The 27,193-nt window shown below is 48.4% G+C and overlaps 1 protein-coding gene and 1 long non-coding RNA gene across 20 annotated transcripts in view; one reads left to right on the forward strand and one right to left on the reverse strand.

Annotated features, from left to right (window-relative positions):
• Positions 1-2,069: 2,069 nt before the first annotated feature.
• LOC123385617 lies at positions 2,070-11,842 on the reverse strand. The gene is made up of 3 exons (XR_006598497.1): positions 9,946-11,842; positions 6,428-6,502; positions 2,070-3,142 (listed from the first exon to the last, which is right to left on the reverse strand). It is a non-coding gene; the product is annotated as an uncharacterized LOC123385617 (long non-coding RNA).
• Positions 11,843-20,051: 8,209 nt separating this feature from the next.
• AFDN (afadin, adherens junction formation factor) overlaps positions 20,052-27,193 on the forward strand; it is a 143,089-nt gene continuing 135,947 nt past the window's right edge. For 4 of the 19 annotated variants that reach the window (XM_023254578.2, XM_023254581.2, XM_023254580.2 and 1 more), the window contains exon 1: positions 20,053-20,331. In XM_023254578.2, the coding sequence (XP_023110346.1) occupies positions 20,227-20,331 (105 nt within the window). In that variant the 5' untranslated portion in view covers positions 20,053-20,226. Of the gene's footprint in view, positions 20,332-27,193 lie in introns of all 19 variants that reach the window. The other 15 variants (XM_023254583.2, XM_023254584.2, XM_023254586.2 and 12 more) reach the window with 7 other exon arrangements.

Below are 27,193 nucleotides of genomic sequence, written 5' to 3' on the forward strand. Positions count from 1 at the left end.
GAAGAGAAATTTATCATCGCCCCGCAGACGAGTCAGAGACTCAGGCAGCGGTTGGTGATGGTGCGTGAGTGCCCAGGTGTATGTGTGTTTCGGGGGAAAGAGAGGAAGGAGGGGGAGGGAGGAAACAAGAGGAACAGTGGGACAAAACATCGAGAGCAGCCCCTCACGCGTCCTGCTGTCAACAGGCCGTTACTGGGAGAGCCGCCCCCGGACACTTCCACACGTTCCCCAGGCCCAGAGCGAGACCGGCCCAGGCCCAGGAACCGTGGGCTCCGAGACGGACAGCTACCGCAACCAACGACTGGCCCAGCTACGTGTGGCGCTCTCTCTGGTGCCCGAGTCCCTTCTCCCGGCCGGTTCCGGTCACCAGCCGCAGCCCGGGAGACCATCCTCGGGCGCCCCGCCACAGGGCCGCCGGCCTCTCTCCGCTCTTCTGGGCCAGGGCTGCTCAGAAGCTGGGGGAGCCCCTGCACCAGCACGGCGACCGCCCAAAATGAGGGGGCGCAGGGAGGGAGCAGCCGGCTCTGCGCGGTCTCCATCCTCTGGACACACCCCGTGCGCCCAGCGCCTGAAGCCGTGACCTCAGTTGGGCCTGGGTGGCCTTCCTTGCTCCTGTTTCCCTCGCCCCGTCCCCCACTCCCGCTCCCCTGGCCGCCTCTCCAATCGCCCCCTTCTTTGAGAGGGACCCCGGCGAGCCCCCACGTAGCCCCGGACCTCGGAACCAGCAGGCGACACGCGATGATCCGATGGTACTGCTCATTGAAGGTTTGCGCTCCGATAAGTTGGAGATGATCACGAATCGCGACACGCTCCCTTCCTGACAGCATCACGGGCCTGTTTGAAGTCAAAAAGGAGAAATCAGGACGGCGACGACCCAAGTCTCTGCCGCTGGCTCTCAGCAGCCTGCAGGAGCCGCGCCCTCAGGCAGGTGGGGACACCTCTCCGCACACAGGGTCCCCATCCGAGGAGGGGCCCACCTGGGGCTCCCCAGGGCAAGGACAGCAGCTGAGCCAGCCCAGCCCAGCTCCCAAGGGCCGCGCGCCTCCTGCACACGGCACGGGGGCCGGGCAGGCAGCGTGCCCCAGTTTCTTGCAGATGCGCCCGATGCGGCAGAATGTTCAGAACGAAGCCCAGGGCCACAGCCCCATCGGGATGCCCGGCCGGCTGGTCCGTGGGCGCGCTCCCGCCCGGCAGGCCAGAGCTGGCCCACGCCCCAACCCAGCCGAGCCCTGTCCGGGCCACTGGTGGGCGGAGGTCGGCTGGCTCCCCTCCGCACACAATGAAAGGATGCGGGCATTTCCAGGCATTGAGGGCCGCGGCGGGGAGCTCCAGCCCACACGTCTATGCAGCCGTGGTGCAACTCCAGGCTGGGCCAGGAACCGGTCCACACGGCAGGCCGGAGACACGCTCGGCACGTCCACGGTCACCACCCAGGCCCACGTCGGCCCGTCACACCTGCTCCTGCTGAAGTCAGGCTGCCTCGGCCCCTCTATGCCAACCACCCGTGCGGCCGGGAGATGCCTCCCAGGACCCTGTCCAGCGGCTCCCTTTTGTAAATGGGGTGGAGGACCAACTACACAAACGCCGGGACGGCCCCTGGTCCCTCCCGCCACCCCTCTTGGCCTCTGTCTCCTGGACCCTCCACCTGACCCTCTGTCCCTGCGGCGCCTCCCGGCGCTGGGCCCCTGGGGAACGAACGCGTGTCTGCCCCGCCTGCCTCCTTTCTTATCACAGGCCTCCTTCCAAAATGCTCTTCTGAGGGATTTTTGAAGAGTAGATCATGTACTTCTTCAGTTAAGAAAATGACGTCTCAGGCCCCCCCGGGCGGCTCAGTCGGTTAAACGTCCGACTCTTGACCTCAGGTCAGGTCGTGATCTCACAGTTTGTGGGTTCGAGCCCCGCATCGGGCTCTGTGCCACAGCACGGAGACCGCTTCCGGTTCTCTCTCCCTCCCTCTCTCTCTGTCCCTCCCCTGCTCACGATCTCTGTCTCTCCGGCTCTCTCTCTCAACATTAGAAAAAAAAAAGAAAAGGCCTCCTGCTTTACCACATCGCCCACCACCTCCAAGACTTGGCGCGAGGTGGGAAGGTGCGTGGGGCCAGAAGAGGGGGCAGAAAACAAAGCCTCGGCGGCTGCCAAATGCTGACATTCTGCTTGTTCTCACACTATCGTTAGCCAGCAGGGGCTGACAGCCCCATGTTACGGGGGAGGACACTGTCGGGAGGGTGCAGGACATAACCAGGCGGCCGGCCCGAGTGGAGCCACAGAAGCGGTAACAGGAGGACTGCCCGCCCCTCGGAACTTGCTCCACCGGCAATGAGGCCTTCGGAAAGTTCGCGACGTTTGTACAGGACCTCAAGTCAGGGCAGGTGTGTAAGTCACTCCAGCCCGCCCCCATCAGACACGTCTCATCTGTTACGGCCAGACAGCCTATGAAGCCACTCTGCTTGGCTAACAAATATTCTTTACATCATGTTCTATTGTTTAAGCCGTGACCATCATAAATGTAAACAGGTACGGGGGGCAAATTGGTCACAGACTGAACAGGAAGCTCAACTCTTCACCAATAAACCAAAACGCCCATCCAAGCACCCATCTTCCGGGGGTGGGGCTTGCAAGAAAACATCCAGAAGCACACCAGAAAGTCATTTTTCAAGGAAACTAACATTAAGGAGAATTTGGTGGTTGGGGTGCTTTCCTGAAACAGAAGTTACAATGAAATGTTTTGACAAAAAGAAGTGCTGTTTCATGTGGCTTAATATTTCGTGAGCTCCCTGTGAAATTTTTACAAGAAGGTCTGGTAAGAATTTTTAAACGCCATAAACCCTGGTAGGGGTAGTGATGTTACGGTGTGTGATCAATATCCAATATTGGCAGACATCCAGGAGGTGAGGAAGAAGATATAAAAGTTAAGGGATGCTGCCCTCTCTTCAAATAGAAACTGGAAACAGAAGAGAATACGACAGTATTACTGAGGCTCGGGGCAGAATTTGTTATTGAAAAATAATGCATCATCATTAATATTGTGTCAGAGTCCCATAGCAGGTCGAACCTCAGAAGCCAATTTTTATCTCGCAGTGAGAGTGATTTTTCATTTTCTTTTCATTAGCTGGTCACAGTTGAGTCTTCTATTTCCTGCAAACTACAATCAGAAAACACGGTAAGAATTACAAGCACTGGACATCCTTTGGTAGTATCTTTTTTCTTAAAAACATTTGCAATACTGCACCAAGTGTGCTTTCGATGGCTAAAATTTTAAATACGTACGGATGCCAGTCACTGGGGCCACCTACACGAAAGTGTAAGTCTTAGTCTATCATCTGGAAATGTCTAAAGAGTTGACTTGAAAAGAGAAAAATCCAAAAAAAAAAATGCATTTACTTTCATCTAGCTGCTTGTCTTGTAAATATCCACGGCATGGGCTGTTGAGATATAATTACAAGTACCAACTGAAACCTAAAAAGAAAAGTAATGATTGGCTGACAAACATTCATAGTTTTTAGTAAGCTGGTGTCAGGAAGGAAGGATACTTTTGAGGGACTAGCATTTGGCAAGGTGACCTAGCACCTCCTCCAATCCTCACGCAAAACGCTGACAGCGGTCCGTGACAAGAAGCGTGTGAGGGCTCAGCCTCCTTGCAAGTAACAGGTCAGCCTGGCGAGGTGCCAGAAGGTGCTGGCAGAAGACACGAGCTTCCTGGCTCAGAGACAAAGGGCTTTGTTGTCCCCAGCAAAGCAGGCAGCGTGAGCTTCACGTCCCCCTCTGTCCCCTGCTCTCTATGTGCCATGGGGTGCTGTAGGGTTTGGGGAGACGCTGCACAGGCGGTGGGTCTGTGCCACAGCTGACCAGCTCCAAGCGTAGGAACTCTCACTCTTCTATAACCTACTCTTTGCCCCACAGGGAGACATTATCTTTATTGCACAGGACAGTGACTAAATCTGCCCCTTGCTGATGAGGGGATGTTTAAAATTTCAATGACAGACTTATTACCATCAACCCTTTTAACCATGCCTGGCATTATCATTCTACATTTTTCACAGGTAGAACATGAAATACAGAAAGTAAACGAGCAGTAGGGGCGCCTGGGTGGCTCAGTCGGTTAAGCGTCCGACTTCAGCTCAGGTCATGATCTCACAGTCTGTGAGCTCGAGCCCCGCATCGGGCTCTGCGCTGATGGCTCGGAGCCTGGAACCTGCTTCGGATTCTGTGTCTCCCTCTCTCTCTGCCCCTCCCCTGCTCATGCTCTGTCTCTCTCTGTCTCAAAAATAAAAATTTAAAAAAAAAGAAAGAAAGTAAATGAGCAGTAGAATCAAAATTATAGCATGTGCCAGGGACATCCTTAAAGTGTTGGGTCACCGCTTTAGAATGCAAGGCCAAGCAGGAACCACTTCTGTCCCGTGATCTCTCACCTCTTCAGACCACCTGACTTTTAATGCTGCAGCATGTGACGCCTGAATCGGGCATGCTGTGCAGTTTTCTTGCTTGTAAAGCTAATAATATTATATACAAAAATGTTGATAATTTGGTAATCTAACTGAAAAAATTCAATTTCTGAACAAATTTTATAAGTCATTGTTATATGTACATTTCTGCAGGGTTTTGTTTTTTTTTTTTCCTAACCAGGAAACACTTTTTTTTTAAGTTGTATTTAAACTTAGAATTGTAGCTTATTTTTAGACATGGAGAAAGATTTTACACAAGAGGAATACATGGTTTTATTCCCAGTGTTGATGGCTCTGATTTACTTCCAAAATGTACACCATTTTTTTTAAAGAAGCAAAATTGCCAAAATTAAATGTCTTAAAAAGGATCAGAAAGAAAAAAGTAACCAGATTTTTCCTCAGCGCAACCACCTCAAGAAGTGAAAACCACAACAGGAAACCACTCTGACCAAGCACACGACATTTGCTGTGTATATAACATGATTTGGGTTGCAGATAAGTAGAATCTTCTTCTCTCGCTTTATTGAGGTATAATTAACATACAGTGAATTACACATATCAGTTTGATCCTTTTTCTCCCCTCCCAGATGTATGTTTTGTAAATATTTCTCCATCCAGACTTGCGTAGAATCCTGACATCTCAATAAAACTCAAACATAAATGTTTTCAACTTAAAACTTCTTAAATTGGCTATGAAGTTTTACATTTTTAATTTGTATAGAAAAGCAAGATATGTTCTATTTTTAACTAAAACTTTTCAATTTAATAATTATATCCTAGGGACGCCTGGGTGGCTCAGTCAATGAAGCATCCAACTTCGGCTCAGGTCATGATCTCACGGTTCATGGGTTCCAGCCCCGCGTCGGGCTCTGTGCTGACAGCTCGGAGCCTGGAGCCTGCTTCGGATTCTGTGTCTCCCTCTCTCTGCCCCTTCCCTGCTCACTCTCTCTCTCTCTCAAAAAAAGTGAATAAACATTAAAAAAATTTTTTTTTAATAAGCAAAAGACTTCAAGAGGCACTTCACAAAATAGGATATCCAAATGGTCCATAAATATGTGAAAAGATGGTAATTCTCATAAAAACGGGAATTAAAATAATAAGATATCACGATACGGACACCAGAATGGCTACAAACAGACAACACCAGCTGTTACCATGCTGACGGGAACGTGCAGTGATTCGGGCATTCTGGAAAACTGGCGGTATCCACCGAATGTGTGTGCTTGTGTGCACTGTGACCTTAACAATGACGCCCCAGGCACACGCCCAGCCAACACGCCTACTCGTGGTGCGCGTAAAGGCTCCTACAAAACTATTCGGCACTATCCTTTTTTTAATTTTAATTTTTAGTGTTTTAGAGAGAGAGCGAGAGCACATGAGTGGGGGAGAGAGGCAGAGGGAGAGACAGAGACAGAGACAGAGAGAATCTTAAGCAGGCTTCATGCTCAGTGCAGGGCCTGAGGCAGGACTTAATCCCACGATCCTGGGATCACGACCCGAGCTGAAATCAAGAGTCGGATGCTCCACTGACCGAGCCCCCCAGGCGCCCCCAGAGCAGCACGACTCTCAACTGGGAGAAACTGGTAATCATCCAAATGTTCTCTAATGGTAGAAATGCCTGCAGATCCTATGATGGGATTGTGCCCAGCAGTTAATATGAAAAAGCCCCACCCCCACTTTGATTCTGTTTTTATATATTTCTAAAACAAGGCAAATTAATCTGTGATGAATCAGGATAGTGTTTCACTTTGACGAGGAATGGAGGGGACTCACTGGGAAGAGATGTGAGGGGGGCTTCCGGGGTGTTAGGAATATTCGGTGGTTTTGTTTTATTTTATAAACCGGTACGTGCGTGTGGGGTTAACTGAGCTGTACGCCTATGTGACTTCAACATAAAGGTTACAAGTACCCCTAGGGTCCTATATGAGGAGAAACATGAGTGTGACAGCAAGCATGATGTGGGAGTTCGGGGGAGAGGCTCTTACCAAGCGCGGCAGTGGCCTGGGAAGGGAAGAGACGGGGAAGAACGAGAAGGAGCCAGGATCCCGACGCTGTTGCACCTGCAGGCAGAGACCCAGGTGAGTGTGGTCCAGCCTTGGCTTCCGTGGGGTGAGATTCCTGCTCCGCGCTCCGTGCCCTTCCCTGGGACCCGCTGAGTGTCCTCATTAATTCATCACTGCGCTTTTCCCCAGGATATACGCAGAACTGCATACACAGCTACTGTCTGCTTCACTCTGAGTCGGTGCACTTGGAAGCTAAAGACAGTAATTCAGCTTCTGTCCCTACAGCTGTCCCTCGGGGGCCCAGCCTGGGCTCGGTTCTTGGCCCTACACCTTGCTTATCAAATTGTCCAAACACGTCAGGGCTTTCCCGTGGCCACCTTGCTGGACCTTTCAGAAAGAGTCCTAATTACAGATGTTTCCAAACATTGAATTCTTGGTTTGCCAGTAGAAAACTTCGAGAATCTCATTTTGGACTAAAACTCTTTCTTCTGGGCCAACTATCCTTGCCCTCCCAGAAGAGCTGTGAAATCTGAGGCCTTTTTGTTTTTTTTTGTTTTTTTTTAATGTTTATTTTTATTTTTGGGACAGAGAGAGACAGAGCATGAACGGGGGAGGGGCAGAGAGAGAGGGAGACACAGAATCGGAAACAGGCTCCAGGCTCCGAGCCATCAGCCCAGAGCCTGACACGGGGCTCGAACTCACGGACCGCGAGATTGTGACCTGGCTGAAGTCAGACGCTCAACCGACTGCGCCACCCAGGCGCCCCGAGGCCGTTTTGTTTTTGACAAGTACGGTGAAGTCAAGCCTGATGAGAATCAGATATTCCCTCTTCTTTTACTTCTGTGACTTTATCCCTATTTGTTAGCTGATACTGTACATATCTAGGCTTTAAATTAGTGTTTCATCATGTGTCACCTCTCATTTTGATTTTTTTCAACCATTTGAAAACAGCAAGCAGGCTGGATCCCCGGCTTAAAATATTAACCTTTGTTCCTATTAAGGCAAGGTGTATGTGACCTCAGCAGTAAGGGTCACTTGTGAAAATGTGGACTTGTGGTGTAGAAAGTCGTACAAGACTAAAAGTATTTAGAATGTACTTTTTTAAATATGGAACTCACCCTGCTTCGCCACCCCTTAAATTGTCCTGCAACAAGTAAACCACATTATTTGACTAAAAAAATAATAATAGGAACATGTTGGCATTAGTCTTGGAACAAGGGACGTCTCTTCACGAATTTCTATATTTAAACAAATAGTTTTTAGCTAGAACATAATCGTTTCACCCATAATTGGGCATATGTCTGTCGGATACTTTGTTATGTACACTTTTGGCTATAGTCCCCCCCCCCTTTTAAGTTTATTTACTTATTTTTGAGAGAGAGAGAGAGAGAGAGAGAGAGAGAGAGGTCGAGTGGGGGAGGTGCAGGGAGAGAGGAAGAAAGAGAGAATCCCAAGCAAGCTCCACACTGCAGAACCTGTCTCGGGGATCAAACTCATGAACCGTGAGATCATGACCTGAGCTGAGATCAAGAGTTGGACACTTAACCAACAGAGGCACCCAGGCACCCCACCTACAGCCCCTTTTAATATTTTATTTTTTCGGGGCACCTGGGTGGCTCAGTCAGGTAAGTGTCCTACTTTGGCTCAGGTCATGATCTCAGGGTTCGTGGGTTCGAGCCCCGCCTTGGGCTCTGTGCTGACAGCTCGGAGCCTAGAACCTGCTTCCAATTCTGTGTCTCCCTCTCTCTCTGCCCCTCCCTCTCTCTCTCTCTCCCCTTCAAAAATAAATAAACATTTAAAAAGATTTAAAAAAAAGAAGTGTGGGAAATAAACAGTTAAAATTTTCTCCTTGAAAAAAATCTTATTATTGAAACCAAAGTATCAATTTCTGGCATTCCAATCCAAACGAAAGTGTAGAAGCATCGAAAATTCTCTCAAAACTCACTGTTGAGGTTAGTGTTTTAAAAGATGGCAGTGGGGCGCCTGGGTGGCTCTGTCGGTTAAACGTCTGACTTCGGCTCAGGTCATGATCTCAGGGTTCATGGGTTCGAGCCCCATTTTGGGCTCTGTGCTGACAGCTCGGAGCCTGGAGCCTGCTTTGGATTCTGTCTCCTTCTCTCTCTGCCCCTAACCCACTCACATTCTGTCTCTGTCTCTCCCAAAAATAAACAAACATTTAAAAAACAAACAAAAAAGATGCTAGTGATGTCTTAAGTTTCTCAAGGAAATTGCAACCTCTATAATGAAGGTATGTTTATTCATTTCATCCTTAATACTTAGGCAAATCTGCATCAAACAAACAAAAACCCTTGAAATAAAAATTTGTCATATATTTCAAAATAGTTAGATATTCAGGTCAAAAGTAACTGGAGACATATTTGAACAACAAACATTTTTTTATTATTTTTTACTTTTCTGATAATTGTTTTTAAATAGATTTTTCAATTTAGGTAAAAATTCCACCTGAGGTTTGTTTTAGAAAGACAGGAATATTAGAATGCAATAATTTAACCAAATTAATTATACATTTTGCCTCATTAACTATCTGAAAAAGAAATATGTATCTGTGCCTTACTTTAGAAGAGATTAGGGGTGGGGCGCCTGGGTGGCTCCGTTGGTTGAGTGTCTGACTTCAGCTCAGGTCACGATCTCACGGTTCGTTGGGTTCGAGCCCCACGTCAGGCTCTGTGCTGACAGCTCAGAGCCTGGAGCCTGCTTGGCATTGTGTCTGCCTCTTTCTCTGCCCCTCCCTGCTCGAGTTCTCTCTCTCCCTCTCAAAATTAAATAAACATCCAAAAAATTGTAAATGAATAAATAAATCTCTTTAAAAAAATAGAAGAGATTATACTTTGGGGCACCTGGGTGGCTCAGTTGGTTAACTGTCCAACTCTTGATTTCAGCTCAGCCCATGAGCTCACAGTTCATGGGCTTGAGAACCACACTGCCAGTGTGGAGCCTGCTTGGGACTCTCTCTCTCTCTCTCTCTCTCTCTCTCTCTCTCTCTCTCTCCCTCTGCCCCTCCCCTGCTCGAGCTCTCACACTGTCTCTCTCCCCCCAAAACTAAATAGATAAACATTAAAAAAGAGAGAGAGAGATTACACTTCAGCGAAAACATTGGGCAGAAAATTTGTGTAGTCTTGTAATTGTCCTACAAATAGCAGAAGACCAAATAAATCGTCTTCTCTGAAATTACAGCAGCGTTTGTACACTTGCAACTCCAGGAAGGGGGAAGATCTCAAGACTGACATTGAAACTGGACCTTGAGGCTGGACATTGCAAGCATGCAGCTCGCTTAACTTTCAGGGTCCTGAGCATCCTGCCAATTGCTCAGATGAGAAAACTGGGTTTCAGAGGGATGCTTGGCCACTCACGGCCAACGGCGGGCAGGTGACATTCAACCTCAGGTCTGTGTGAGCCTAAGACCGTGCTCAGCACTTGGGTGGTGGCGCAAGTTGTCCCACGGTAGTAGCCACCCCCCACTTCCAGGGCTTAACACCCACCGTGGGGCCCGATGGCCCTGCAGGGCTGGTCGCGGCTGAGACTGGGCTGCTCCTTGCCTCGGCTCCCCCGCTCCTGCACGGGCACTGCAGCCAAGGAAGACAGAGCTGGCCGGTCACTCACCGGCTCTTAAACACTTCCACCCGGAAGCAACACCCTGCTTCCGCACCGTCTCGTTACCCGGAACAAGTCATGTGGCCGTGCCTGACATCACAGGGGTGGAAGGTGACATTCTGGTGCTCAGTAGAGGAAAATCAAAACCAGCCAACAGCACGGATGTCTAGGGAAATGGTTAGGATTTCACCGAGTGGGTACGAGAGGGGGTCTTCCCAGTGGAGGGAAGATTCGAGCAAAGCTGGGGAGGTGGGGGAGCAGAGGCAAGTTCGTAAGACGGAGAGGGAGTGATTTGTTTGAACTCGCCTGTGAAATACTAGGAAACTGAGCTAACAAAACGAATTGGGCTAAGCGGACTGACTGTGAGGGTGTCATTAGGGTGAAAATCGCTATGACATGATTGCAGTGGTGCATTAGGAAGATCGGACAGGTTTGACATCGGGGGGGACGGTGCAACAAGACCCCAGGAGGGCACTGTGACAGAGGACTGCCAGCGTCAGGAAACCGGAAGGACATGCAAACCGGAAGGACATGCAAACCGGAAGGACATGCAAACCGGAAGGACATGCAAAGTGAAAAAGGAGGGAGTTGGGGACAACCCTGAGGTCCGGGTGACAAGCCCCCGAGTCGGAAAAGGCATGTGATGGGCCGGGGGTGGGGGGTGCGGGCTGGAGAAAGAGGGAAAGGGGAGGGGATCGGCAATGAGACGCTCGTGAGTCTTGGGGACGGAAAGGACTGGAAAGGCGGTTTCGTAGTTTGGGGCAGGGGAGAGGAGCACGTGTCCTCTCCCACATATAGAAAACAGTTTAAAAATTCGCAGTAACGTACCAAATTCGTCACAGGCATTGCGCTGTCATGAACACAGGGATCATACTTCACAGCCCAAACGACCACCACCCAGTCAGATATTTAGGACAGCATTCTCTCGCCTACATCCGTCCCAAGACCTTGCAGGCTTGCTGCGACGTTCTGAACAAATGGAATTGCTAATGCAGTGTCTTTTAATAATTAAAAATACGCATAAAAAGTTAAAATTTTACCGTGTTTCTTTTTTTCCACACACATAAGCACGAATACTTCTGTGCTGTTCCACTTATGTTCACGTCTATTAAAAAAAACCTCCCCGCACGTCCCTTGTTGTCACGTACATTTTTAACCCCTACGGTGCCAGCGTTCAAATCAGGATGAAAACATCTCTGTAGCCGTGGACACTGGGTGAGTACATCCACATACTTTAATTTGGGCTGTGTGGGGGGTCTGCGTGTGGGCGGTCAGGTAATCGCCACCCTGATGTTCATTTCTCACCAGAGGAAACCAATTCTCAGCTATAATGATCGCCTCACACTGTCCTACGATTAGTGTTATGGGATAGATGTCAAACGTGGGAATTTGTCCCCCCCCACCCCCATGCTACTTTCTCATCCCAACACCTAGATAACAGGTGCAGAATGGATTCCCATCCTGGTTCAGTGACGTGAGGGAGACAGCCTCACCTAGGTGTGATTGCAGATGTGTGTGTCACAGCCTCAAGGTCAAGAAGGATCTAAAATGTCATCTAAGCCAGCGGTTGTCAGACCTACTGGAATCACTCAGGGAGACGTCAAATGCACAGATTCTGGATCTTGATTCTGTGTCTAGGCTGAGCGAATGTGTAGGTTTAATAAATCCTCTGGGGGCGCCAGGGTGGCTCAGTTGGTTGAGTGCCCGACTCTTGATTTTGGCTAAGGTCACAATCCCAGGGACGTGGGATAGAACCCCGCGTCAGGCTCTTTGCTGAGCACAGAGCCTGCTTAGGATTCTCTCTCCCTCTCTCCCTCTCTCTCTCTCTCTCCCTCTGTCCCTCTCCCCACTGTGTGCACACACTTTCTCTCCAAATAAACATTTAAAAAAATAATAAAAAATAAAAAAATAAAAAGTCCTCTGAAATGTGAACACAGACTTAATAGTTGATGACTGAAAAGCAATTATTTTCGAATTATGGCGGTGTTAGAACACAGTTGACCCTTGATCAATGCAGGGGTCAGGCACGCCAGTGTCTCAGAGTCAGAAATATGTGCATGATTTTTGACTTCCCCAAACCTTCTCCACTGATAGCCTACTGTTGGCCAGAAGCCTTCTGATGACGTAACAGCTAACACATACTGCATGTCATACGCATGATATAATGTCGTCTCACAATAAGGTGAGAGAAACGTGAATGTGATCGAGAACATCTCAAGGAAGACAGAATACATTTGTAGTATGGGACTATAAAAAATCCACGTGTAAGCGGACCAGTGCCGTTCAAGCCCACGCTGTTCAGGGTCAGGGGGACAGTGAAGTGAGCAGGGACAAGGGTGCCCAGAAATACACCTGTCCGAGCCCGAGCTTCCTCTTCTACGGGTTGCCCCTCACACACGAGGGGCGTGGTTTCTAGGTTCTCTCTCTGATTCTATCCTTTTTCCCACATCTGTAGTCTGAAGTAATTATTAACATTTCCACTTTGACCTTGGCCTGGCGGTCTCACTGCTCTATACCAGGTGGTGGGGGGGGGGGGTACGTTCTTTCATCCTGCTTGATGTTTGAGAGCACTTTCAATGTGAAGACTCACGTGTTTCTGACACTCTGGAAAATCCCCACCTTTTATTGCTTTAATTATGTTTCTCTGCCATTCTCTTCGCTTCTCTGGAATTCTAATTAGAGTAGACTGAGCTCTCCTAGCCCATTGCTCTTGTCCCTCATTGGACCCCTGTCTTCAAAAGCCTCTTACCGTTCTGTTTTCCAGATGCGTCCCTCAGCGTGTTTCTTCTTCCTTTTGGGTTTCCGCCAATCGCTACATTTATCATCTGTAGGATTTCCAGTTGGTTCTTTTTAAATATATGCTTATTTCTACCAGCTCTTTATTTCACAATTTCTTACCCCCTTCTATGAGTATTATCTCATCTTACAGTTCTTTATGTTTCCTATACACGTATTTAAAGCTCTTTTCGGAATGTTTCATTATTTGTGTTTTATCTGGAGTGAATTCATCCTTCAACTGCTGCTTTGGATGGTCCTTTAGCATTTGGTTTTTGCACACGTTTTGGAATTTGGGGCTGGTCAGCTCATCCTAGGTGGTGATTCTCGTAGTCTCTCTCTCCCACTCTCGCAGTGCCCACGCCTCCCTCTGGCTAACAAACGCCTTGACCTGGTCCGAGTGGGGCCCTCACCCTGGAGCAAGACGTGCTGTCCTGGCAAGAGGCGTCCAGATACACCACCGCCTGGCTTAGCTCACCTCCGGTCAGAAGGCTGGGTCAGTGTTTCCTCCTCTCCCCGTGGGCACTGTCATCCCCACTACCCTACGGGACCTCAATTCCTTCCGGGATCTGCCTGCTCGGGGCCCCGGGTCCAGCAGGATGGCCCCTCCAGCTCCTTCCCACCGCTGTGCACTTCTGTCCAGATGTGGATCCTCAGCGATGTCTGTGTCGTTTCAGGTACCCTCTAATTTTACATTTTCTCTGTCTTCCTCCTCTCATTGGTGTCTATTCAGAACAGGTGCATGTGCATGGCACCGGCGTTTCCACCACAAACACAACGCCATCCTGACCGAAGCCTTAGGCCACGATTTTCACTTTTCACAAAATTTTGCAACATTAGCACTTTTTCAAAACCGTTTAAACGTTTATTTATGAGAGAGAGAGAGAGAGCAGGGGAGGGCCAGAGAGAGAGGGAGACACAGAATCCGAAACAGGCTCCAGGGTCTGAGCTGTCAGCACAGAGCCCGACGCGGGGCTCGAACTCACGGACCGTGAGATCCTGACCTGAGCTGAAGTCGGACGCTCAACCGACTGAGCCCCCCAGGCTCCCCAAGCACTTTTAAAAATGTTGATGTTGCACTGCATTTCCAAAAGCAAACACTTATAGTTTGGTACTTTTGATTTCCAGAGATGCTGGTGGATAAAGGAGAGGCCGGGGCAAAGTCCTGAGATATTCCACTTTTGGGTTTCCCATGAACAACATGTTTCTCAACATTCAGTTCTCTTGGTTTCTCCAGTTTTTACTGCTGGTAAAGCATTTACGTCCATGCTCCTTCATTTGGCCTGTGTTTTTACTTGTTTAAATAAACTTTAATGGGAGTTTGCATTGAAAAATGTTTTCTAGCAGGGTGCCTGGGGGGCTCAGTCGGTTAAGTGTCTGACTTCGGCTCAGGTCACGATCTCACACTCCGTGAGTTCGAGCCCCGCGTCAGGCTCTGTGCCGACAGCTCGGAGCCTGGAGCCTGCTTCGGATTCTGTGTCTCCCCCTCTCTCTGCCCCTCTCCTGCTCATGCTCTGTCTCTGTCTCAAAAATAAATTAAAAAAAAATTTTTAAAACTTTAAAATTTTTTTTCTAGCAAAATTATACATACTCTGTATATCAGCATACAATATGTACTGTACAATGATACATAATTTATACATTTATATAAGTAATTGTATGGCACTGTTTATTTATATATTTCTATATCGTACCCACTTTCTAGGAGGAAACGGCACGAGCCGTGGAGAGTCATAGCTGACATATCTGTGCCATTTGCTTTCCTGAGGTCTGTTACATTCCTAATCTTTTCCCTGATACTTTATATTTCCCAGAGCCTATGCACATTGGGGCTGGAATCCGGCTTATTACATTTAGCTCACCTTAGAACCTGCCTTTCATAATGTCTCCCGCATTCTCTTCGCTTCTTTTGAATCAATGGCAGCCAGTGGACAGAGTCACGTTAAAGCCGCTCAGTAGATCAAGACCCAGGGACGAGGCAGACACACGTTCTCCTTCCGGCCCCACTGTCGAGACCCTACCTTTTCTCATCTAGAGAACAGGCGAAAGGCTGGGTGGAAAATGTGGCTTCCGTGCTGTGGAGTCCAGCCTTGCAAAGATCACTCACTTGACTGAGGGCTGGTGACCGTGGAGGGTGTGCCACACCCCACAGCGGCCTCCACTCCAGTCTGCAGTTAACTCAGCAAACGTTGGTTACGTGCAAAGCACCGTGCTGCACTCAATATGGGAGCGGGGAACAGAAACAGACTCAGTAAGAGGGGTCCTGGGCACTAAGGGGGCCTCACGTAAACCAAAGTAACATGAAGCGATTGTCCAACACATTAAGGGCAAGTGACCAGTGTTCACAAGGTATGATTCCCGTCTAACGTCTTACACACACACACCCCCCCCCCCCCATCTATTTCCTTTGCATCCTGTGTAAGTATCTTGTCTATTCAAGATTTGGTAGGTTTTGCAGCATTATGCTAATTTATAAAATGCTAGCAGTCACACTGAACCACAGACGTTAGAGTTGGTAAGATTAAATTCCTATTTTAAGTCCTTTTTGTATCTCTGCTTTCTCTATGAAAACTCGTTTCCTGAAAATTCGACCAGGTAACCTGAAAGTTAACCATCAACAACCTGGGAATACAACGCAGAAAGAATTTGCAGCTACGTTCCTCTGTTTATCAGTGAAGTAACAGGTACCCTACTTACTTCCGGAGACCATTCCTCTGGAATCTCTCTCTTTTCTTAAACTAACTTAACAACATTGACCTCCTAGCCATGGCTTAGGCAGAGGAAGAGTCTGGTTATTTAACTTTCCATAGTAACTAACGTTCACCTCGCAGATAGCGTGGCAGGTAGTTTACCCAGAAAGTTTGCTTTTTGTAACTTTATCACATCCCTCCACTTGAAGTTTTATTGGAAGACCATCCTCTGAGCTAACGGATCTAGCCAAAGTGCTCATAGATGATCTGGATGATTATAGCATTAAAATAGTTCAAAATGTGATTAATTGACTAAAATAAGAAGTTTATTAGTGGCTAGAAAATGAAATGACCTGTAGGTCATGAAACATAGTTGATATGTTTGTACCCTTTGTACTTCTGAGATGGATTGAGCTCCTAATCTTTCTCTTGGCATTTTCTATTTTCCAGAGCTTGTGAAAATTGAGGCAGGAATAGGTTTATTACATTTGGTTGGTCTTGGAACCTGGTTTCTGTAATATTAAAAAATTTTAAAATATTAAAAAATATTAAAAATTTTTTTAAGTTCAGAGCTTAACCAAATTAAAAAAAAAATTTTTTTTTAACATTTATTTATTTTTGGGACAGAGAGAGACAGAGCATGAACGGGGGAGGGGCAGAGAGAGAGGGAGACACAGAATCGGAAACAAGCTCCAGGCTCTGAGCCATCAGCCCAGAGCCCGACACGGGGCTCGAACTCACGGACTGTGAGATCGTGACCTGGCTGAAGTCGGACGCTTAACCGACTGCGCCACCCAGGCGCCCCAAAAAATATCATTATTTATTTGTTCTCATACATTCAGTCCCATTACATTGTACTTTAAAGTTTTAAGCAGATTTAAGTTTTACACAGAGATATTTACTTTTTTAAAAAAATGTGTATTTATTGGGGCGCCTGGGTGGCGCAGTCGGTTAAGCGTCCGACTTCAGCCAGGTCACGATCTCGCGGTCCGGGAGTTCGAGCCCCGCGTCAGGCTCTGGGCTGATGGCTCAGAGCCTGGAGCCTGTTTCCCATTCTGTGTCTCCCTCTCTCTCTGCCCCTCCCCCGTTCATGCTCTGTCTCTCTCTGTCCCAAAAATAAATAAACGTTGAAAAAAAAATTTAAAAAAAAGTGTATTTATTTATTTTTTTTAGATTTTTTTTTAACGTTTATTTATTTTTGAGACAGAGAGAGACAGAGCATGAACAGGGGAGGGTCAGAGAGAGGGAGACACAGAATCTCAAACAGGCTCCAGGCTCTGAGCTGTCAGCCCAGAGCCCGATGCGGGGCTCGAACTCACGGACCGTGAGATCCTGACCTGAGCTGAAGTCGGACGCTTAACCGACTGAGCCACCCAGGCGCCCCAAAAATGTGTATTTATTTTTGAGAGAGAGAGAGAGAGAGAGAGAGAGAGAGAGAGAGAGCAAGAGAGAGAGGGAGACACAGAATCCGAAGCAGGCTCCAGGCTCCGAGCTGTCAGCACAGAGCCCAACACGGGGCTTGAACCCATGAACCGTGAGATCGTGACCTGAGCCGAAGCCGGACGCTCCACTGGCTGAGTCCCCCAGGCACCCCAAGACAGAGATATTTAGAAATATTTGTAGATCAATGCAGATTTAGGCAGGAGCTCTTACTTTTTTAATAGTGTAACTGAAAATAAAATAATAGTTTAAAAAAAGAAAACCAAAGGCTAAATACAAAGTGGAAAATACATCTTAAAACAGACCCATAGATGAAAAAGATCTCCCTTTTAAGGACTCGCCCGATATAGCTTGGCTCACCTTCAGCCTAGTGTCTGATGTCACTTCTCTGATTCTCTGTCCAGAAGGTGGGGTCAATAATAAATTGTTTCATAGATAAATAAATAATAAAGAGTAATAAATAATGAATTCATTTTTATACAGCATCTCTTGACTAGCACTTAAATCCGATTTCTTAAACGTACCAGAACTCAGCAGTATGCTGAAAATAGAAGATCGTGTCTACTTATTTTTATAACGTAGCATCAAAAGTAACACAGGTCTCAGGACATTATCTTGAGGTCTTGGACAATGACCGTTAGCGGAAGAATGCCAGCCTGAACACTCTCATGGCCTAAATAGATACCGGTTCGTCACGACTTACGAACTGTAGGTGTTCTATGGATTTCAGGTTGCTTTTAAACCTTTGTCAATAAACTCATGCTGGTTGGGATCTACTATGAATTGTAGTTTGGATGTTACTATACCACTCATACAACATACAGAGGGGGACTTTTGATGAGATTCATGAAAACTGTAATAATTAACACTGACTAAGAGCCTTCGGTGTGTCCCGTGTCACCCTGCAGGCATTTTGTGTGCGCCCTGCATTTTGTGCATTTTTTATGACAAGAATAACACCGCAGGGCGCTCGAGCTTATCTTCTTGCGATACTGAGCTTCCTCCAGCAACACTATAGTGCACTTACTTTGGACCCCAGCAACCCACTCGCCAGCTTGGCAAGCTACGTAATTCTTTAAGGGCGAAGTCACTCTTGGTAATAGCACCATCAGGAATAAAGCTCTTACTGTCAGACCTCCGCTGACATTGTGGCTAATGACGCGCAGGGCACGTGGGGAACCTAGCTAGACAGTTCTGAGCGGCACTGGCCCCCTGATGGTCCCTACGAACACGAAACCAAACCAAAAGGAAACACAGCTTGGGTCAAGAGAGCAGCACCAGAACTTCAAGGTATAAAGGAACAGAATGCCAGAACATGAAGACGGCATTCATACACATAGGCTGCTCTGCAAATCACCACGCTCTGATTTTGAGAAGGAAGACGACGGAACTATGCAAGAATTCATTCCCCCATGGCACTGGTTCAACACCTCATGCTTCTCTGCTGAAAAGCCTCCTTATGTAGCTCTACTGTACGAGTACAGTAGAAAAGAAAGCCGAAGACAAAACCCAGCAGGCATGATAGGGTTCTCTTCTCTCCTACAAAAGAAGAAACCCGATTGGTGGAGAGAAAAACTATCTCCACACTGGAAGACGGAGTAATGACAAAAATAAAGAGGCTTTGTCAAATAGAACTCACTATTTTCATTACTTAGCTTTGGCATTTCAGAGACGAAGGCTTTTTGTTACAACACATCGCAGATCATATAAGAAACCAACTTCACCTGTATGAGTGGCACGGAGGACATAGTCTGTTGGAATGTGTTCTGCAGCCAGAAAAACACTTTTGAGGAGCGGGGGGGAGGGCTAGGGGGCAGTTAAAGAGGAAGCAGCTAATGAGACAAACATTCCTAAAATTTAGAAAACCTGCTACTGAAATCAATTTTAGGTCTCCACATCGAGCGGGACACTTAGAGGCTTTACCGTCGGGGGTTAAGGGGTAGCAGAAAAAGGGAAGGTCAAATGACTTTTCCCCTCTCTATCATTTTAAGTTTGCAAACTCCGTGCTCTGCGTCTGTGGAGTTTTGCAGACGTCATTTGCCTGAGAAAAGATGTGTTATCTGAGTGGATACACACCAGGGGAGCTGGACACCCCAGCTTCACCCTGCCCTGCATGGAAATAGCGGACAACAGCGTGGAGGCCTCAACAGGAGAGCAGAGGAGAGGCTCGCCTCCCAGAGCACGGCAAGGGTTTCACAAACCTCATCTCTGAAATCCACGCACACACCATGATAATTCACCCTCCTCAGAAGAAAGCGGCTCCAAGAGGTGCGCTCTGATTTGACCCCAACAAAAAGGGAATCGCCCCGATGGGGTCCATTAGTGACCAAGAGACACCCGCGGGAAACCGGGCGGGGTGACAAGGGAGCAGGACACAGGCCCTGCTGCATACAAAGGTCAGTACCTGCCAGACTCCCGCGCCCTCCAACCCGCCCTCGGGGAGTTTTGCCTGCGTTCTTCTGTCCCTCCACCCTGGACTGCCCACACCCATCCGTCCCAGACCAGCCCCGCCCGTGCGAACCCGGCACCACCCCTCGGAGCCCAGCCCCGCCCGTCGGAACCCAGCACCCTGCAAACCCAAATTGTCGGAACCCAGCCCCCCCTGTTCGAACCTAGCACCCTCCGAACCCAGCCCCGCCCGTCAGAACCCAGAACCCTGCAAACCCAGCATCCCCGCAGGCCGGCACCCTCCAGCCCAGCACCGTCGGAACCCAGACCCACGCGTTCCAACCCAGCCGCGTCGGAACCCGGCACCCGGCAAACCAGCGCCATCGGAACCCAGCAGCGCCCGAACCCCGCCCCGCCCCGCCCCTCGACCCCCGCCCCGGCCCGGGCCCCGGCCCCGGCCCCGCCCCGCCCCGGCGCGCAGGAGGTGAGGCGGCCCGGCGCGCGGCGGCCTGTCGGCGGCCGACGCAGCAGCACCTAGCGGAGGCCGCCCGAGGTGCGGCGGCGCGGGCGCGCGGGGGCGGGCACGCGGGCGCGGGGGCGCGCACGGCGGGCGGGGCGGGGCGGGGCGCGCGGGCGGCGTGTGCGGGCGCTCGGGCGCACACCGGCCGGCGGGGCTGACGCGGGGCGGGCCGGCTGAGGCGGCCGAGGCGGCCGAGGAGCCCGGGAGCCCGAGGAGGCTGCGGAGCCCGCGGGGCGGCGGGGCGGAGGCGGCCGAGCGCGGGGCGGCCGGGCCCGCGGACCTGTGGGCGCGCGCGGTCCCACCCGGCCCGGCCCCGACCCCCGCGGCGGCGCGGGCCGAGGAGCGCGGCCGGGAGGATGTCGGCGGGCGGCCGCGACGAGGAGCGGCGGAAGCTGGCCGACATCATCCACCACTGGAACGCCAACCGGCTGGACCTGTTCGAGATCAGCCAGCCCACCGAGGTGAGCGTCCTTCCCCTCCCCCTCCGCCGAGCCCCTCAGGCCGCCCCGCTCCCCGAGCCCCGGCGGCGCCCCCGCGGGGGGGGGGCCCCCTCCCCCCCCCCGCCGCCGACCCCGCCCCCGGGCCCCACTCTGCGCCCCGGGGCCCGGGTGGTGGCGGGGGGGGGGCGGAGATCCCCGCGCGGGGCCGGGCGCGGGCGCGGCGTCGTCACCTGTGCCGCGGGGGGCGGGGGGTCGCGTGCCCCGCGGGGACCCGGGGGCGCGGTCGCGGGCCCGGCCGGGGGTTGGGGGCCGGGGGGCGGGGCCGGGGGCGGGGTCGGCGGGCCGAACGCGGGGGTCGCGGGCCGGGCTCGGGGGGTCGCGGGCCGGGCGCGGGGGTCGCGGGCCGAGAGGCCCTGCGGCGGGAGGCGGGCGTGACTTTACCGCGTTTCCCCCTGACTGCGGCGCGGGGTCCGCGGCGCTCCGGGCTGTGGGTAACGCGGACCTTTGTCACTCGGGCGAGCATGTGACCGGCGGTGTTTTGCTCCAGTGGGTTTGCAAACTCGGGGGTTGCCAGCCGCGAGAGTAAAGTAAATATCAGGAAAGTTCTAATCGTGCGCATTTGCTGATAACGCGGCCCGGAATTGAACTCCCTTGGAGAGAAAGGTTTTCCCCCATTCGTCGCCGGCCTCCCAGGTTGCAGCCGGAGCGCCCCTCCCCCCGCCGGGCCGGGGCGGGCGTCCGCGGTGACCCGGCGGGGCGGGGGCGGGGCCGGGCAGGGTCGCTCGGCGGCTCCCGGGCCTCGCCGGGGGGCGCCCAGCCCTGGGCGTGCTCCAGGGAAGAGGAGGAAGTCACACTCGCTCCTGGCCTAGGACAATGGCAGTTGTTTATGGCCGAGCGGCTGCGAGGCTTTCCAGGGCTTTTGCGGGCTGGGTTCGAGGCCCGCTCTGCCGGGACCGGAGGGGTCGTGCGGGTTAGGGTGGAGGCGAACGCTTGCGGGCGAGTGCGGAGCCCCGGCGTAGTCGTGCGGCGCACCTTGCACCGGACGCCGGCACTCCCGGGGGACTGTTTCCCCAGCACCTAGTCTTGATCGGCTCCAACAGCCACTTCAGAGTCGGTGTCATTTGCTCCCACACCGGCCTTCAGGCACCCATCGAGTGGGCAGATGTGAACGTTGTCGTGAGCATCCTCTCCTGTCGCCAGACTCCAGTTCGTCCGTTTGAGTAACGTTGACGTTTTCGTGTTCGACCTCTTGGTCGTGTCTGCGGGGGGAAGGATTTCTTCCGCCTTGCTGGGCAGAGCCATTCATCTCAGTACTTACTTGAATATTAATACGCATTGTTAGCTTCGGTTGCCAGTTTGAACGCTGACAAGTTACTCCTGATTCACAGCTCATCCTCTGCAACGATTTTCACTTAGGTCCTAGGAGGCAAACTGGTAACACGTACTCGTGTTCATTCGTAGACTCACCAGCACGTCTTGTGAAAGGCGACGGACGGGCAGTAATTTGACTTTGAGTACGATGTTGTCTTTGAGAACAATGGATTCATTTTTCTTCTCTCTGGTTACAAAAATTCGGATGTAAAGTATTTTCTTGGAACGTGGTTGTTTTGTTTTTCTGTATGAATGAATCTATTTATGATTGTGTTTTTTAGAGATTTCCCAAGTCTGGTTGAGAAAAGGAATAGTTTTTCAATTTAGTAATAGATATTTCAGTTTACTGTTTGAGCTTTTGAATTGAGTTGGCATTTAAAAAAATCTAAACCAGAAACAGATTATAGTTAATTGGTTTCAAAAAATTCCATTTTTAAGCACTCACTCGAAACTTCTTCTCTATTCTCTTAGAGATATTAGTAGGTGCTAAAACTGGCCTGTCATTTGGAGAGGTACTTTTTATTTTCCATGGTTACTCTGAGGGTGAAAAGTGCCTCTGTAAGTGTCTTGAAGCAAAGCAAATTTGAAGGACTATTTTGGATCACGGTCGTGAATTTCAGTTAGTTTTTTCTCCCCGCTTATGCGTGATCTCTTTTTAGAAATGATTCTCCAGAATTATATGGGACAGCTTTTCATAACAAAGAAGATTGGCTTTTAAAAATGTCTTTTTTTTCATTCTCTAGAACCTCGTTCATGCTTAACGTTAAGTTTTTTGGGGAATCTTTGCATACTATTAAATTTATTCTGGCCTTGGAAGTTGACTTTCACATTTAACATGTTGTGTTTTTCATTATGACGCAGGTAAACCTTCATGTTAGTATTTCTCTAAACCAATATTTCAAGGCTCGCGGGTTCCGATTGCTGTATCTAAACTCATGTCTAGAAGTTTGTACCATCTGATGATGAATTGTTACTCTGGCCATCACAAATCATTTTCCTTAGTTTTCTGCAAGAATGTAAGCATGATCTAGGCCTTTGTTATTTTCGGTAAATGTTAGGCAAATTTACTCCAGAATTTGACTTTAACAATGTAGTTTAAGCCTCCTTATATTTAAATATTTGGATAATCTTCCCATGTATGGATAGGAGAGTATAGTTGTGGTTTATTTTCTTTTGTTTGCTTTTTTGAGGAGGAGGGTACAGCGATCGGTATTTGTTATCAAATTGTATAACTATGTTAATCATCCGTGACTGGTGATGTCAGGCAATCCTGATAATCACAGATAATTCTGTGGCTTCTGTGTTTGGTAAGATGATAAACTTGGTGTTTGGATTACATTACTTTTTAAGAAAATCTGAGTGTGTTCTAAAATCAACCTGGTTGGTAAGTTTACTTTTTTCTTTCAGATTCACATTTATGTGTAAAAGGAGAGCTTCCCCACAAAAAGCAGGTTCTATCTTACCGCCTCTTTTTCAACCCCTTCCTCACTCGGCTCCTAGATTCTTTTGGAATTTTAAAACGAGAGTTGGTCTAAACTTAACGTTGATATTTTATCACTAGGAGATTGCTGTTAAGTTGAATTAAGGTCTTGATTCCTGTGGAAAACTATGGCTCCTAATACAGTCTTAAAGCTTTTTAGTCCTGTTCTTTCCTTAATATTGAGGCTTGCTTTCTTTTCGCGATTTCTCACTATTTGTCATGGTAGAACACTTCTTGCGAATCTTCACTTCTGCCTTCGCGGGACAGGGCTTCTCTGGTTCCCCAAAGGTCTCCCTCTGGTTTGTGGCGTTCTCTTGTCTAACTCATCCCAGTTTAGCCCTTGGTTTGTGTTTCTCTTCCTGATTTCATGAGAGCGAGAGCTTAGAAATTTACTCTTGTGGAAAAGCAACGGTGAACACGGCATCCTTTCCCTACACACCTTTGCTCCTGACCGAACATGGGCATATGCGTCTTAAAATACATCTGAAATGTATTTGTTAGGCTTTTAAAGATTTATCTTTTCACGTGTTTCTCTTTTGCATAAAGGTTACACCTAAATGCAAAAACTCTTCTAGGCGGTGGACCATTTTACTCCGTGAGGTAGTTCTTAAAGTCAGTTTTTTAAAAATAATTTATTGAGCTCATTGTCTTCTTTTTGCCCCGGTGGGAAAAAATAATCTAGAATTTGCACAGACACCCACATGTGCTTGTTGAAGGTGAATGTGTTATATTTTACTATTCTGGTTAATCTGGAGAAGTAACGCGGTGATTCATGTTACCCAGAGGTGTGTGTAAAAAACAACTTCTGGTTTGTCAGCAGAGGTGGAGTAGGAAGTAGTGATAAGTTGCATAATTTATAGCTGCATCTATGTTCCAGACTAGTACTTAGGTTGTAACTATGCTGCATCATACCCCTGAACTATATTTGAGACTGTTTTGAAAACAGCAGTTGGGCTGTTGAACATCGATACTTCAGAAGATCCCTTTTTTTGGTGACTAATACATAATGATCCAGGCAGTGGCCAATGATGTGTTTGTAGTATTTATAGGCATCTCTGTCTTTTTTTTCTGACTTGGAACTCAGTGGTGGTTGTAACCTTTTTTTTTTTTTAACCTTTATTTCCTATAATAACTGGTTGAGTTTTACGTCTGTATGGGCGTGAGCCGGTCAGTCTGAGGTGAAACCCTTGTCTCACATTGTCTCACATCTTAAATTGAAACCGCATCGAGACCAGCTTCAATTTGCTCTCCTCTTGCCGATGAAAACTAATTTTAATTTCTGCAGTTTATAGACTTAATGGCAGGTAACCGTTGTAACTGGTCTTTTCTAGAACTGTCAAGTTTTGGTTGTGGTTAATAGCACAGCAGTGGAAGTGGCTCTGCCGTGTTCTTGAAAGAGTCAGAGTCACAGACGGTCAGGGTTTGTACCGAGTTGGTGGGAAGCTGCAGAGGAGAAGGCTTGGTGTTATGTCGCTAAGGATTTAATCGAGCAGTTGTGTGCAAAACGTTACTACTAGGCTTTGGTTATTCTGTTTATAAACAGTTTTACCAGACTTGAGCTTAGGTAGGAAGTCAGAAAATGCTAATAAGTAATCCTAGCAGCTATCGTGATGTACATCTGTTTTCCTTTACTGTAAATGAAATGGATATGAATACTACTCAGGGTACATGAAGCTAAACTGATCTCTTGAATAACTGAAGATTATTTTCAGGTTAGGGAAATTCTGTTGATTTTTGCTCAAAAGTTGGCTGTTTCTGTTATTTTCCTGGCCGACTGTAGTTAGGATATGCTCATTCACCTTGAAGAAGCCTAGGAGAGAGCTGAGAAATTGACCTACATGTACACTTGAGTTAGATTCTAAGCAGTTCGGCCACATCTCCCAGACCCATCAGCCAGGTCGGGGTGCACCCTCCGCCTGTTAGCTGCCACTGAGGGCTGGCGGACCTGAGATGAGAATCCATCGGTGGGCTTCTAGCTAGGATCCCCGTGTGTATGAGTTGATGGCAGGTGTGGGCGTGTTGTCAAAGCTGGACCGTCTTTATGCATTACTATGAAAGAGCAGAAGCTTTTCTTAACATTTCCAGTCCTGGCTCGGGGCTAAATCGAGCAGGCCGCGGGCTAGTGAGGGGTTTCGTGAGGGCTTTCCTTTGCCCGTCTCGGTCAGCTGGTCGAGGTTTGGTTCTAGCAACAATACAAATGTGAAACTTCACTCAGCATCTTGGCATATGTGATTGACCAAAACTGTGCTATAATTTAACTTAGAAAGTAAATGTACTTTTTAAGGTGAAATAGCCCACGTCGAAGATATTTTCCTGATAGTTGATTCCAGAACGTAAGGATAATTTGAAGTTTCATACTTGCAAGTTTACAGGTGTGTGTCATGAATGAAATTATTCAGAGGAACTGAAATTGAGTAGCTTCTGTGACTGGAAAGTAGCCAAGATTTCTGTACTTTTGTTCAAAAAAAAATTTGGTGTCAAAGAAAATTACATTGCATGGCCTGCAGAAAAGGATGTGAACTTCTGTTGCACTTGTTTGCACGGTCATGTTTTTATGTTCGTTTACACACAGCATGCTTTACAGTGGTGTGTGTGTGTGTGTGTGTGTGTGTGTGTGTGTGTGTGTGTGTGTGTGAGAGTGATGAAAATGCAGTTGCCATACGACATTATTAGTTTCAGGTATACAACATAGTGATACAGCATTCATACCCATTTACGGACATTAGGAGGAGATTCCACAATCAATCTGGCTACCGTCTGTCACCGTTCAGAGTTGTTACATGTTATTAACTAAAGTCCCTACGTTGTACATGATATCTCCAGGTCGTATTTACCTTGAAATGGAAGTTTGTACCTTTCAGTCTGCTTCCCTTCTTTTGTCCCTCCTCCACCCCCTCTCCCCTCTGACAATTATTTTATGTATCTTTGAGTCTATTTCTATTTTTGTTGTCATTGGTGGTGTTTGTTAATGCTTTTCAGACTTCACATAAGTGGAGTCATATGGTATTTGTCTTTCTCTGACTTACTTAGCATAATACTCTCTAGGTCTATCCATGTTGTTGTAAATGGCAAGATTTTATTTTTTTTTAATGGCCGAGTAATAATCCATGGTGTATGTATACCACGTCTTTATTCAAATTCATACATTGATGACCACTGAAGTTGCTTCCATATCTGGGCTATAGTAAATAAGACTACAGTGAACAGAGGGGTGCCTGTATCTTTTTGAATTAGTCTCTCGGTTTTCTTTGGATAAATACCCAGAAGTGGAGTTGCTGGGTTGTATGGTGGGTAGTTCTATTTAAACATTTTTGAGGAATCTCCGTACTGTTTTCCACAGTGGCTGCACCACTTTGCATTCCCACTAACAGTGCACGAGGGGTCCCTCTTCTCCGCATCCTCACCAACAGCTGTTATTTCTTGTCTCTTGGGTAACAGCCACCCTAACAGGTGTGAAGTGTAGCTTCTTGGGGTTTTGGTTTGCATTTTCCTGATGAGGACTAATGTTGAGCATCTTTTCATGCACGTGTTGGCCTTCTGTATGTCTTCTTTTGAAAAATGTCCATTCACAATTTCTGCCCATTTTTTAAAAATGTTTATTTATTTATTTTGAGAGAGAGAGAGAGAGAGAGAGAGTGCGCGAGTGGGGAGGGGCAGAGAGGAGAGAGAAAATATCCTAATCAGGGTTGGCGCTGGCCGCTGCGCTGGCCACGCAGAGCCCGATATGGGGCTCAAACTCACAGACCCTGATCAGGATCATGACCTGAGCCGAAATCAAGAGTCGGACGCTTAACCGACTGAGCCACCCAGGTGCCCCCAGATAAAAAAAAAAAATCTCTGCCTATTTTTTAATTGATTTTTTTTTCACTATTGCATTGTGTGAACTCTTTGTTTGGATATATGTGATATGTGGTTTGCAAGTATTTTCTCCCATTGTGTACATTACCCCCCCCTTTTTTTTTTGATGGTTTCCTTTGCTCTGCCGAATCTTTTTAATTTGATGTAGTTTTATTCATTTATTTTTGCTTTTGT

Source organism: Felis catus, chromosome B2 (assembly GCF_018350175.1).
Source record: "Felis catus isolate Fca126 chromosome B2, F.catus_Fca126_mat1.0, whole genome shotgun sequence".
In the NCBI taxonomy this organism is placed as follows: domain Eukaryota; kingdom Metazoa; phylum Chordata; class Mammalia; order Carnivora; family Felidae; genus Felis; species Felis catus.